Raw genomic sequence first — 14,490 nt, forward strand, 5'->3', positions numbered from 1 at the left:
CAACACATGATTTAGTCACACGCTTGAAAAAAAAAAGGTATCTCTATGGGATTTTCATGCCTAAAGAGCTGTATTAGTGACATTGCGAGCGGTTACGTCTCCCATAGTAAAGTTCAACTTGTGCAGCATTGTGCAAAACTGTCACTGCTTCGGGTGTCTGCTGTCAGTTGTCAATCATTGTTTACGCCATTGTTGCTGACAAGATGCTGAAATCGTTTTAAAGGTGTGGAAATGTGTCTGCTTGTGTGTGCACGTCTGTGGTAAAGGTACTCACGAGTCAGTACTTGAGTAGACGTACAGGTGCTGTGTGGGATATTTGGACAAAGTAAGGAGTAGAACGTACAGGTATCTGTTTTCAAATCTGTGGGGTAAAAATAAAAAGTCATCAGAAACATAAACACACAAGTAAAGTATAGATACAACAGATATTAAAAGTCTACACACCCCTGTTCAAATGTCACACTTTTGTGCGATAAGTTGACCATTCAACTTTTTTCCGCCATTACTATGTAAACTATACAACTCAGTAGGAAAACAGCCTACAAGAACAACTGAACTTCATTTGGGGTATATCGGACGCACTTCAAATGGTGACAGCTGACTTGTATTAAACATAAGTTTGAAATGTGACTGGTAATTCTGAACACAGCTATGTCCCAGTTAAAAAAAAAAAAAGGGTGTGGGCACTTGTGCAATCACATTATCTAAGCCTGTTTCATAATTCCTCACTTTCCTGAAAATATTTTTTTAAGTGAATTGTACATATTGTAGGTCACATTAATGGTGGAAAAAGTTTTGAAATAATTCATCTTGGTCTAACAAAAAAACTCATTTGAAAAGAGGTGCGTAGACTTTTTATATCCGCTGTACCTGAAAAATCTTATAAAGTAAAGTAAAAAATTGAATGTTGAAAACTACTACATCTCAACACATGCTATATGGGATGTGTATTCATCCAAATACTGTAGCAATGACGACATGCAGTAGCAAGCAACTGTGGCATCTCAGACCAGATCCCAGCGCTCGTCCATCACGACGGGAAATTTAGCGAGTATAACGACGTGTCACGACTGCAGTATAAACACGTCACTTGCTTTTCTGAGCGGCCGTCTCGCTCCCTGCACTTTTTTACGACCAGGGGCGAAATCAAGATGAATGTCACACCCTCATCTTTTGGAATACGGCGCCAACGAATAATTATTCATCATTATTATTACTATTGCTGCCTCCTAACAATCAGTAATATAAACTTATTCAGTTTGTATTATATTGTGTATATCTATCTCTCTCTCTCTCTATATATATATATATATATATATATAATTCAACAAGGTGCTAAAGATTTGAGTATTTTATAGTATAGAATATTTTATTATTATTATTATTATTATTATTATTATTATTAATTATTATTATTATTATTTGTTGTTGCTCTAATAAATGCCTGCTACTTTCTCGAGTTGCGTAAATTACCTTCCCAGATGTGCCTATATATATATATATATATATATATGTATATATATATATATATATATATATATATATATATATATATATATATATATATATATATATGGCACTCTGTGATTGACGGATGAGTGGATGAAACACTAGTGTAGAAAAGTGGGTGACATGACATTATAAAGCCATCCGATACCGTCAAATGTATTTATTATCTGCACTCCACATTTCTTTCACTTTTCCTTTCACTGTTGCATGTGTGTGCAAAAAGCATCCATTCAGGCCCCAGTAGCTGTCATGGTGTGTTTTACGAGTGTTACAGTGTTGTCGTGCTGTGTGTGTCATTGATTGACCCCCACTTACTTCCCCGAGGCGGCGGGCAGACTGACAGGATGAGATGAGTTCAACACCATTTGTTCCATGGAGCATTTTGCTGGTGTTGACTGGTGTAAAAGATGTGGAGGAAGGCTGTATTTGCACTGCAGATCTAATTGAGAAATTCCCATTTAATGCCTGAAGTATCTCACAAAAGCGAGTACAACCATCACGTAAATATTGTATTTCATCTTTTCATGGGTAAACACTGAAGAAATGACACACAGTGTATAGCCAGCTTTTTTACTGTCTTCTTGAACTCAACACACAACTAATTTCTAAACTGCTGGCAACAAAAGTGACTGCACTCCTAGATGAAAATTTTATGGTAAATGGTAAATAGACTGCTTTTTTTTATACAGCTACACAGCTTGATTGTTAACACTGCACTTTTAGGTATAACAAAAACGACTTTAATTGTGACTCCATCATTTGTTCCATATCTGCTGACATGACACATTTCCCAACAGATCCAGCAAAAGACAGCAAACAAAATCAATTTGTCTCACTTGAACCATAAGGCACAAAACCAGCCTAAACGTGTCATTGTTGACGCTCTCTGCAAACAATTCTAAAATCATCCAAATAGAAATGTATAATATTTTTTTTACCGTCCCCACGATGGTTGTTGTTTTGGTTGAGTCGCCTCTGTTTGTGTTTCAGTTCCGCTACAAAAGACGTGTCTACACTCAGTCCTACCTGGATGAGAAGCAGTTGTCCAAGCTCCACACAAAGGTAGGAGCCCACTGCTGTGAATGCAGCAGATGATGTTGGAGCCATTGCGTCCTGCTTGTGTTGTGTTTGCATGTGAAAAAATGCTGCAAGTGGCAGGAACTGAATACTGTCAGCCCTAAAGACACCAAAGCAACTGCAGACTTTGTCAAGCACTAAATACTCCCCGATCACTCTTTGTCGTTGGCTTTTTGTGTTGTTGCTAATTCCATATGGTGGACTGCTGTCATGGATGGTGTCACATGAGAGACAAGCTGTGGAATCAACTAAGGTTCTGCGAGAACTAACGTTGTTTATTTGGGGAGATTTCAAGTGTCTTTCTGCGCAAACACAACATTGCTTATTACCGAATGATCACCATAGTTAAGAATGAATCATGGTGGTGGTGGCCTCTTGCTTTTCTTCATCTGGAACTGGGCCCTAAGAAAAGGTGGAGGGAATTATGAACAGTTCCAACTGTCACTGCAGTCACTGTTAGCACAAAAACCTTGAGGATTCTGCTTGAAGAAAAATATCATAATTTAAAGAAAAGTCTACTAAAACACCTGATCTTGATTTGGGGTTGGTGTCAGAGGCACTTTAAATGGTGGCAGGTGTGTGCAGACCCTCCTTTAATATGAATTTGAATGTGGATGGCATATTCTGAACACTTCTCCAGTTACAAGACGAAGTGCAACTTCATTATCTCAACTGCCCATTTTTATCTTGTCTCTCAGACAATTTTTTGTTGGCAGATGTCACAATTCATATCAGATTTTCATACATATTCCGAAGAGGCCGGATTCTGATCTGAATATTTTTTTTAATTAATTAATTAATTTATTTATTTTAATACTTACTGTATGTACTATGGTCATTATGCAAATAGGAGTGTGCAGTGTGTATTCAATTTAAGCTTTTATTTTATTTTATTTTATTTCATAATTATTATTTTTTTTTTTTTACAAAAGAGGACTTCAGTTAAAGCTCAGCATGCCACTGAGTTCATTCATTTATACTTAACTCATTTGCTCCTAAAAACTTATGAATAGGTTTTATTTTAAATGTTTTAAGTGTCCCAAAAACATATTTATATGCTTTTTTATGTTTATGTTCATACTCTAGACCAAACGGAAGGCTTTGATGCAGCCTCTCAACTGCAGAGAAGGGTTGTAGAAATGGTAGTTATTACAAAAAGTGCCAGCAGGTGGCAGCAGAGCAGAAGAGGCCAACCAGGGCCATGTTGAAAAAAAGCTCATTTCCCCACAGTTCTAAACAGATTTGTGAATAATGATTAAACTTAGCTATATTCTCATGCTAACTGCTGCAAAACGGAAACAGGTAGAAATATAGAGAATCTAATCTTTCTTTTGGTAGGTTCCATGTTTTTATAGGAATAGAATACAATATTCTGTGGGCCTTGCAAAATAAGTCAAAATCCAGCAAAACAGCCAGGAGCGAAGGGGGGTTGCTTCAGTGAAAATGGCTGGGAGTAATTGAGTTAAGCAGTGTTCTCCATTAGCTTGACATCAGGCAGACGGAACCCCTTACAAAGAATCGTTTCAATGTTTATGAACAGACACAGCAGGCAAGACCATTTTTGTCAAATTATAATTTATTTTGCTAGCAAGAAAGGAGCAGAAGTCAAGGCAGGACAGCTCAGTGGGGACAACTAGTGGACGGATTGAACTCCAGACAATTATGAGTTCATTAGAATGCAGGAAACTTTTTAACTAATTTCCTGCCGTGTATGTTTAGTATATTTTGGTAAATGGAATCCAACTGTACTGGCACGGACTTATATATGTGTCAAGTATATTCTTCAACAGTTAGACGCACTTGCGAGTTCATGTAGTTAATTTCCAGTCATGCCTTGTCCGTGTCACTCACGGTGTTCTTCATACAAGTAGTTGCACATTTGTAAATAATTTACTATTTTGCCCATTTTTGTCAGTCTTGTTCTTGTTTTTATGTTTTGTTGTTATAGTTAGGTTTCACTAAAGGTCGTCACGTCAAAGTCACTGTTCTGCTTGACATGTTTCTTTCCAGCTCATTTTCTCCACTTTTTTGGCCAGAAACCAGTGTTTTTGGTAAACTAACCCATTGCACTGCTGATTACGGCAAGCGGTAGAAACAATAATACAGTATATATTTTTTACTCCTTCTTTTGGTAGGTTTCAGCGATAGAACATAAGATTCTGTGGGTCTTGAAAGATGAGTCAAAATGCTTTAAAAAGGGAATGCACTATATGGAACCCTGCTTTGCAATAAGTATTTTAGTCACCTGGGGGAAAAAAAGCACAATATGTCTCTTTTAGCATTTTGACACTGTGTAATTAGTGATGACACAAGTTGTGAGACATCCACACATTTAATTTAAAGTTCAACCTCATGAACACAAACTCATTTTTAAAAACAGCAGGAAAAGTAGCACTTTTATTCCCTAATGGAAAGAGATCAGCGCTTCAGGCCAATTCTATTCGCGTGGCAGCGAGCGGGATGTTTCGCTAAGTACAGTATATTATTTAAATGCTTTCCTTGAAAGTTGGATTCAGTGATGGGCCGATTATTGCATGATCCATCACGGATAATGTGCGTTTGTCTAAGAACTACAGAATGAATGGGCCGTATAGAAAAAGGTGCGCATTCAAAGCTGACCTTACGTGTTGGCAGCTCGGAAGTTACAAACGCGTGAGGCGTGACCGCGTGAGCTTTCTGGCGAGAGCTGCGGCTTTTTGCTGCGTGGCAGCATTGTGTAGACTTGTGAATAAACAGACCAGAAAGATGTTGCGCTTCAGCAGTGCACTGGACCCATCTTCCGCCTAGACTCACTCCCCCCTCTAATGTGTGTGTGTACACTTACATACATATTTTGCAGGCCTCCATACACTTTGTACAGATGTAAACACTGTGCATTGCTATAAAGTGCCCTGATTTGGAGCTTCTATCAAACAGAAGTATTTTGCTTGCGTTTATTCTAATTCTAATCACTGAGCTGATTGAGATAATTAGTTATGTGATGATGTCAAAACTAGTGTCAGAGAGAGAGAGTGACAATTGCTTTCGACACAAAGGGCCAGGGGCAATGAGTCTTGGGTGTTAAATGTCACACTCTAGTTGCAGTTTATCGCTATGCTTATAATTGAGCCTGATTCCTTCCTCTGATTGCTACCAGCTGTGCACACTAAAGTCTACGCATGCGCTGCCCCCCTAACAGCACAAAAAACCTTTAAGATGTCACAAAAGCAAACAATTGTGGTTGCATCATCTTCTCAAACTCTCATGAGTGATGCGATAAATGAAACGATGAGCTGACTAAGCAGTTTGATGAAATTAATTTGCACACACTTACTTTCGTGGCTGACAAGTTCCTTCTGTAACGGAACATAACAGCAATTAAAATGTATCTAACAATTGTCATTCCTTGTTATTTAAAAAGCATTCAGACTTTTAATCTTGAGGTGATGTCATGCTGCAAGGCTCCCTCAGAATGTTTGTTTGAGTAGTTGACACTTCTCAGGAAGTTCAAGTGTACAAGGCTATTTTCAATCATTTAAACTGGCTGCTAATGAGTAAAGATAATGAGCCAGACTAATAGTATTGATTTGTGAAAAAATAATAAAGTGACCATATTTTGACTTACAGAGTTACAGCCCGAACGATAATGTAGAATTCTCCAAAAGATTATGCTCACACACAATGTGAAGTAATAGAGAATGCTATAAAAGAAAAAGCTGCAAAAAGATCAAACGTGTGGGTCGATCTGTCTTACAACAATCTTTTGGGGTGTGTCATAAAAGAGTTTTATCATTACCGAGCAATCATATCATAATCAATTGGTGTATGGCCGCCGGCCATCCAGTGCGGCCGAGAAAGCAACCGGCGTTGCGGGCATTCACCGTCCGAGCATTTAACCTACTTTGCCATCATGGAGTTAATTCACCGCGGGCCAAAGTTCAAAATGAGGTCATAATTAATAGGATTTTTCTTCAACCCCCACGCCCCCAGCATCCTCACCCTTCCTGTTGTCCTGATTATCCAGCAGGACAATTGCATGGAATATTTTCACAGCACAAATGCACAATCTGTTTATATGCCAAGCTTGCATAAAAGCCCTCAGCGCGGTGTAAGTGGGTGGCACATACAGTATAACATAGAGAGCTCTTTAGTAACGCACTATTTGGCAACGTGGTCATGACACCGCCTCAGCCCGGCCCTTACTACACATTGTGCTAATATGATATCCACTGCTTGCAATAATTAGCGGAATCACAGTATAAACAAACACAGAAGCCGTGCTGAGTTCTCGTGAGTGCACAAAAGGCAATATTCTAATATCCTCATATTTCACTCGCGCTGTTCCTCCCACATGTTTGAATGTTGTAAGTGGCTCTTTGTGTCTCTAAATGGGAATTCCTGCAATATAACTGAGAGAATGCTGTGCGTCATATACACTATATTGTGTATGGGAAATGTGAAAACGCAGCATTACAATGGCTCACAATTCACACATAAGCATTGGTCCCCCTCACAAAACACACAGATTTTGTTAGGAAATGACATGGGGGGAAAAAGTGTTAAAAGTGTCTTTCTCTCTTTGATGGCACAATGTTAATGGTTAAGCAAACATGCCATTTTTGGGGTGTGTTGAAAAGATGATTTGGGGCTCGGGAGGTTCAAGGATTACGCCTAATGGCAGTGTTATGCAAATCGATGTATCCTGGTTCGGGCTGCAGCTATCGAATATTTTAGTATTCAGATGTCCAACTGAAAATTCCATTGAGAAATTAATTATTCAGATACAATTATAAGTTGTCAGGCTATCAGTATCTAAAGTGTGTCAGTCGGACCTGCCAGCTTATATCGGGCACTTGCTTAGTGACTAGCTAATAGCTACTAGCCGCTAACTCTTGGAACAGGCACATATAAACTATGTACAGGCACATAATAGATTAGCGATTGAACATGACTTGATGATGTTGTGTTGATGTTGGTGACAACAGCTTGTTATGACATCATGGCAATTTAAGATAGAACTGGGCACCTATTAGCTGACTTCCAATCAGAAAGATGAGTCAAGTCACCACCACGCCATCACACGCTGCCAGGAACAATTTCAAAATTGAGAATTTCTGGAGGACTCTTTTCACCGCTAATCTGGTGAAAATGTTTTTTTTTTCTTTTTTTTTTTTTTAGTCCAGAACATCATCTTCAATAACTCACTCGGTAGAACCCGCTGGAAAAAAAATAATCCCTTGACACTGGTTCCAGTGATCGACTGTAAATTTGGTGGACATATCATAACAGGACATATGACAAAGTGTGAAGGACCTACAATTAAGCAGGAATTTGGGCATTGTAGCTTTCAGAAGCCACTTTGAGTGAATTCTAGAGGTCATACTTTGACGAGTCCATCCTAACACAAAATAAGAAATTCTATAGACAAGCTAATGCATAGTATCAGAGTTGCTTCAAGCAATGGCTATTTAAAAACAAATTGGTGGAATAAGTTTGCAGACTGATAATATACCAATTCTCTCTCTAGGCATATTACACTCTGTGAAAAACAATATAAATGCAACTTACTGAGTTAGTTGCAAAACTCTTTTGTATTTGTACATCTGAATGATACTAAAACCCAGATGGCCACGGCAGGCACGCCAGAAGGAGCAGCAGCATAATGTCCGTTGAAATGAAACTTGAAAAACGGTTCAATTTCTTTACATTATGTTGGTTTATGTAAATAAAAAAATAAAAAACACGTTACACTTTTTTGGGTGGTGGGGGGTAGAATGGATTCATGGTATTTTCAGTAATTTAAATTGGTAACGCTGTGGCATAAATACGAACAAAGATACACTATGTGAATGTTTTTTTTTTTTTACTTATTTGGTGGGTTTGGGGTAATTTCTCTACACAGTTGTTGGGAGTCATTGACAAATGAACAACTCTAAATTGGGAACCTTCTTTGCTTATATACGCCATCTTGTTTGATGATCACTTGGAGGATTTGCCATGAAAAGGGGGTGTGAGGACCCATCTGTGGCTAATTGCAGCTTTGTTTCCAAATTTGCTTAATCTCAGTGTGTGAATTTGTTTTGAAACTCGAGCAAACGGAATTTGGGTTGGGTGAGGGTCACCTAAGGAATTTTGTGTTGGAGGTACCAATGTCTCACGCATCCCCTCCCTCTTGTCCCACTTTGCCTCCCTCACTCTCTCACATCTCTCCAGCATCCTGCACATTTCCCCCCTCACCATCTCCCTGCCTGTGCGGCGCATGCGTCCATGCCGGGGTGAGTGCGTGTTTGCATGTGTGTGTTGGTGTGTGCGTGTGAGTGAGACCATGCGAATGTCCATGTGCTACTTTGACAAGCGCAGTGAGAGAGCGGGGAGCGAGAGGGGAACAGGTCGGTAGCAGGATCGGGAGGACGCGGCGGACATGTGGACGGCGTTCAGGCTCGGGGAGCGCAGATGACCTACGGGGTTGCGTGTGTGGCGCTGAGCGTGTCCGCGTGTGAAATGGGTTCTGCTCTGGGCCGAAGACGAACGAGCGAGAAAAGGGAAAGAAAAACCAAAGATGCCAGGAAGGCCAAAGTCAATAGTAAGGTAGCCCAATCGTCCGTCTTTTTAATCTCCACTCTGCATGCTGACTTTTCATACACTTTCTGTCAGTGGTTATTTGCAGAAACTCTCCAAGCGTCCCTGCTACCTGTCAAGCTGCTCTCTCGCTCGCCCCCTCTCTTACTCTCGCTCTCTCTCTCTCGTCTTGGCTTTCCTTCTGTTGTAATGCTCTGCTGCATGTTGGCTGTGCGAGGAGTTGGTGCAGTCTTGTCTGAAAGCCTGCCAGAATGCTAATGCAGCTCTACCGGTTCATTTCCCAAACCACGGCCGTGGATCACTGTAAATTTGTTTCTTCTGTTAATAACAAGTGCGGAGAGGCGCCGCTTGTTTGTGCGCAGGCATGTTGGCGAAGGAGGGTCACTCAGGGGGTCCAAACATTGTCACAACTGTTGGCTTGAGTGTGTGAAATTCCGGCCGTTGATTCGTTTGGGTCAAAGAAGGAGCTGAATTGTTGACTTGACTCGCTTCACTGCCCAATAGTCTGACTTTAAAATGTTAAAATACAAGCCGTCATTCGGACAATTGTTTTACTTTGGCCTGCAAGCAAAACTTTGCGATGCGACCGCTGTACACTCTAAAAACAGTTGGGTCAAAAAGAACCCAACTATTTGACACAAGTTTGAGTCAAAAATGGGTCTTTTAGTGTAAAACAACTCATAAATATTGGTCCGATCCTTTACTTGGGTCAAAAAATTGGGTCATTTTGCATAAAAGAACCCAGAAAATTGGGTCAAATTGACCCATAAAGTGAATCGGTCCATTTTTGATCCAACTTTTTTTTAGAGTGCATGGTGGCAGTGAATGCCAACTCAACTCACTTTACAACAAGCAGCACTTTGGCAAATAGTAAACAATTCTTCAAAAAGAGGCTTGGAGCTGTTTGCTGTTACTCCCAGTTGAAGTTTAGTATCATTTTTATTTAACTTTTATGCACAATAAAATTTTTGTCATTATTGAAGTAGTTTGGGTTAAATTTCAAACTGCATAATCTTACAATGGCCTTTAATAAAATTAATTATTATTTTTAGGAATATATTATTTACCTAGTTTTTGATGAAAACCTAGGCATGTTTCTATTTTAGTGTTCATGAAAGTATTTTTTGTAGGTGGCATTTGTATTAAATGTTGAAGGACTACTGCTTTAAGTAACATATCATTGCTCTCCGACAGATTCCTCGTAATGTCAAACTGACAACTTTTCAGGGAAAGAAAAAAGTTTGCGGACACCACTTTGTTCAATTTGTACCATTACACACTCACATCAATACAATACCACCCAAACAATACGTTCAATCGCTAGTTTAATATGCTAAAAAAATTGCTAATTTATTGATTAAAATGTACAGTACTTCCGTATTTCTGCGTTATCAGAAGGAGCAGCACAATGCCCACTGAACTGAAGCAAAAAAAAAAGTGGCAAAAACTGATTGATTCTGTGGAAATGATGTGCCTAAAATGTGCCTACATGTTGACAGCTAGTGTATAGCAAACCAATTTTCCCCATTAAAAGAAATTATAATTTTTGTATGATAACTATACTGTATATGTTATGTAATATGTCAGTGAATTAATGAATTCATCACCTTATTGACCTGAAACTCGAAAGTTGGCTAATTAAGCAGACATTTTGAGGACATACTTTAATAAACTTCTACTAGGGAATTCACCCAACTGAGTCAAAATCAGAAATGTCATAGATCAAGGTTGGCCAAGTTCGGTCCTTAAGAGCCACTATCCAACCTGTTTTCCACGTTTCTCTCCATTATCACCTGATTCATGTTCAGGTCCGTTATCAGGCTTCTTGCTGATGAGCTGATCATTAGATTCAGCTACGCTGAAGGAGAGAGACATAGAAAACAGACTGGATAGTGGCTCTCGAGGACCGGACTTGGCCACCCCTGTCCTAAATGTCACCCCTTCAAAGAAAAAACAAACAAACACCTCCGCCAGATTGTTACAAAATATCCATGCCCACCCTTAGTGGCATAGAAGCAAGACATACAACTCAAACAAAGTCGTCGTTTTTTAAAGGATTTTGACACCTTTCAGGTACCAGAGCCAAGTGGAACAGATGAAATTCTTTCATGGCCCCCATATGTACCATGGGCCCTAGCTTTCCCACCCCAGCTATAAATACAAGCAAACATCAAGGCATCCAATAAAAAGAATCCATACTTTTGTAGGTTCACTTCAAAAGCACAAGATTAGCTTGTTTTGTTTGCGGTATTTACCTACTACACTTGACTTTGAACCTATCATGGCACCACAAGGGCTTAAATCCTGTTTAAACATGTCACTTCAGTTGGGGGGAAGTTGTTTGTGGGTGTGTGTATGTGAGTGTGTGAGAGTAGAAGGAGGAAATTGATTGTTTGTTCACTACGCTCTGGAATCAGGCCATATGGAAAATAAGGCCTCGGGTGCTTAATGATACACCCCAGCCACATCCACCAAGTAAATCCTTTATTTATTTATTTATTTATTCATTTATTTTTAAGTCTGATACCAGTCTAGCTGAAAATGGCGCCCATCGACCACGGGCAATCAAAATTTATTGTACTCCCTTTGAAACCAAACTAGTGTTGGGTTACAACTTACTATTACAGTGAACGGCCATTATTGGGGATATGCAGCAGGACCACCTGCGATTGGTGTAAATCTGCAATATTGAGATAAAATGGTTAGTTTTAAAATGGTAAATACCCCTCGCACATGCTTTAAACACAGTAAACCACATTAAATACATTTTTAAAACTTGTAACCACGTTGGAGACCCAAAGAAGTTGTATTTTAAGATCACCTTTCCCAATTGCAAAGAATGGAAATAATAAAAGAAATGCCATTAGTTCATAACAGCCTCTCAAAAACAACACACACATTGTAAAATGTTTGTATTTAATAAGTTAAACGACACTCTATACTATTGTACTTAAAATAACATACAAGAATGACATAATAAAAATAATTAAAGAATGAAACCACTTTGTTGTTGTTGTTGCTTTAATTCAATGGGCATTGTGCTGCTTCTGCTGTGCGCCCTCCGGCCAGCAGAGAGCAGTATAATACAGAAATGTGGATATACATGGAGACAATGTAGCCGCAAGGGGTCACAAGCCAGTGTCTTCTTGTGCCGGTCCCAAGCCCGGATAAATACAGAGGGTTGTGTCAGGAAGGGCATCCAATGTAACACTTTGGCCAAATCAAATAGATGACTTCCATACCGGATCGGTCAAGGCCCAGGTCAACAACGGACGCCATTGGTGCTGTTGAAGGTGGACATAATGTGTGTTCAGGAGACCAGGTGAAAAGGAGGCAAAGCTAGAAGTTTAGGAGCAGGGTTCAAGTTGTTCTATCATGGTGTAGATAGGAAGAGAAATGGAGTAGGAGTTATCGTGAAGGAGGAGTTTGTTAGGAACGTCCTGGAGGTAAAAAGAGTGTCAGATAGAGTGATGACCCTGAAGCTAGGAATCGAAGGTATGATGATCAATCTTCTTAGTCTTGTCTTATATGTGCCACAGGTAGGATGTGAGCTGGAGGAGAAGGAGAACTTTTGGTTGGACCTTCATGAAATGATGCAGAGCATGCCTAAAACTGAGAGAGTTGTCATTGGTGCAGACTTCAATGGATATGTTGGTGCAGGAAACAGAGATGATGAGGAGGTGATGGGCAAGTTTGGTATCCAGGAGAGGAACGCAGAAGGACAGACGGTGGTTGTAGAAGTACACAGGTAGACTACATCTTGTGTAGACGGTGTAATCTGAAGAAGATCAGCGACTGCAAAGAAGTACTACTAGGTGAGAGTGTTGCCAGACAGCATAGGATGGTAGTGTGTAGGATGACTATGGTGGTGAGGAAGACAAAGACGGCAAAGGCCGAGCAGAGGACGAAATGGTGGAAGATGAAAAAGGAAGAGTGTTGTATGAGTTGAGGCTCTGGATGGTCAGGAGGTGATTCCAGATGACTGGACAACTACAGCAAATGTGATCAGGGAGACAGGTAGGACAGTCCTTGGTGTGTCATCTGCAAGCAAAGGAGATAAGGAGACTTGGTAGTGCAATGAGGAGGTGCAGAAGTGGATCCAGAGAAAGAGGTTAGCTAAGTACAAGTAAGTGGTACACTGAGAGGACTGAAGAAAGTAGACAGGACTACAGGGAAATACAGCGTGAGGTGAAAGTAGGAGTGGCAAAGGCCAAACAAGGAGCTTACAATGACTTGTATGCGAGGTTGGATAGTAAGGAGGGAGAGACTGATCTGTACAGGTTGGCAAGGCAAAGAGACAGAGATGGGAAGGACGTGCAACAGGTTAGGGTAATAAAGGATAGGGATGGAAGTGGAGGTCATGAAGGTAGTTGGTGTGAGAGCAGAGGATGCAGAGTGCAGGGTTAGATGGAGGCAACTGATTTCCTGTGGCGACCCCTGAAGGGAATAGCCAAAAGGAAAAGAAGGAGGATATACATGAAGACAGTCACAAAGTTACTCCCCAATAGGCTGTAATAATATGAATCGTTCTTTGCAGTGGATAAAGAATGCAGTGGACCCCCACTTACTCAGAGTTTGGCAACCTCTTTTTGGATTTTTTTGCAATATGTATTAAAATGTGTTTTAATATAACAATTATAATTGTAATACAGTATTAATGCAATACTGTATATACTTGCAGTATAAGTTCGTATGAAAAACACATCACTAGGCTATAAATATAAAACAGTAAATATGCCAAGTTTGCCTTCTTGTATCCTTTAACTTGTAGTTTCCTGCGCGTTTCGTAATCTCGATCCGGTGGTACCGTCATATACCAAGGCCCCCCTGTTATGTTCAGCCAAGCGTGCGTCAATCCACTGATCCATCATCCCTCATCCGTCCGCCCGTCCTTCCATCAGTGAGCCGCTATAGGACTTGATGTTTGGCCTTGAAAGTCCTTCGTCTTGTTGCCTAACTCGGTCTCGCATAATTCACGTCATAAAGCTCTGGGCGCATCGGCCCTCTCGCATGAGACTTGATCATTCTGGGTCAGGAAGTTTGAATAGATGGCCGCGGAACGGGATGCCACAGGCGCACACAAAGCACAATGGAGTTCTAATAATCATCAGTCTGAAAAAATAGACGACACACATCGCTCCTCTTTCAGCCGGCAGTTTTTGTCGTCCGTCCTCTTGTGTTCTCCGCGTGTCGCCCGCAGCCCCCTTTGTAGCACAGGTCCAAATATAGTGGATCATAGATTTTTCAGCCATTGTGTTGCATCTGCTGCACTGCACCTAATGTTGTTCTCGTTCTTCTTCTTTGCTGGTGCAGCAAAAATGAAAGTATTAATCACGCAACCTCTCT

General features: G+C 40.2%; 1 protein-coding gene across 7 annotated transcripts in view; it reads left to right on the top strand.

The window, feature by feature from the left end:
- Window positions 1–14,490, top strand: part of shank3a (SH3 and multiple ankyrin repeat domains 3a) — a 226,881-nt gene that overhangs the window by 104,699 nt on the left and 107,692 nt on the right. For 4 of the 7 annotated variants that reach the window (XM_077569368.1, XM_077569369.1, XM_077569367.1 and 1 more), the window contains one exon: window positions 2,500–2,571. In XM_077569368.1, coding sequence (XP_077425494.1) covers window positions 2,500–2,571 — 72 coding nt within the window. Of the gene's footprint in view, window positions 1–2,499; window positions 2,572–8,790; window positions 8,841–8,912; window positions 9,154–14,490 lie in introns of those variants that run through there. The other 3 variants (XM_077569377.1, XM_077569372.1, XM_077569374.1) reach the window with 3 other exon arrangements.

Source organism: Vanacampus margaritifer, chromosome 6, assembly GCF_051991255.1.
Source record: "Vanacampus margaritifer isolate UIUO_Vmar chromosome 6, RoL_Vmar_1.0, whole genome shotgun sequence".
Taxonomy (NCBI): Eukaryota; Metazoa; Chordata; class Actinopteri; order Syngnathiformes; family Syngnathidae; genus Vanacampus; species Vanacampus margaritifer.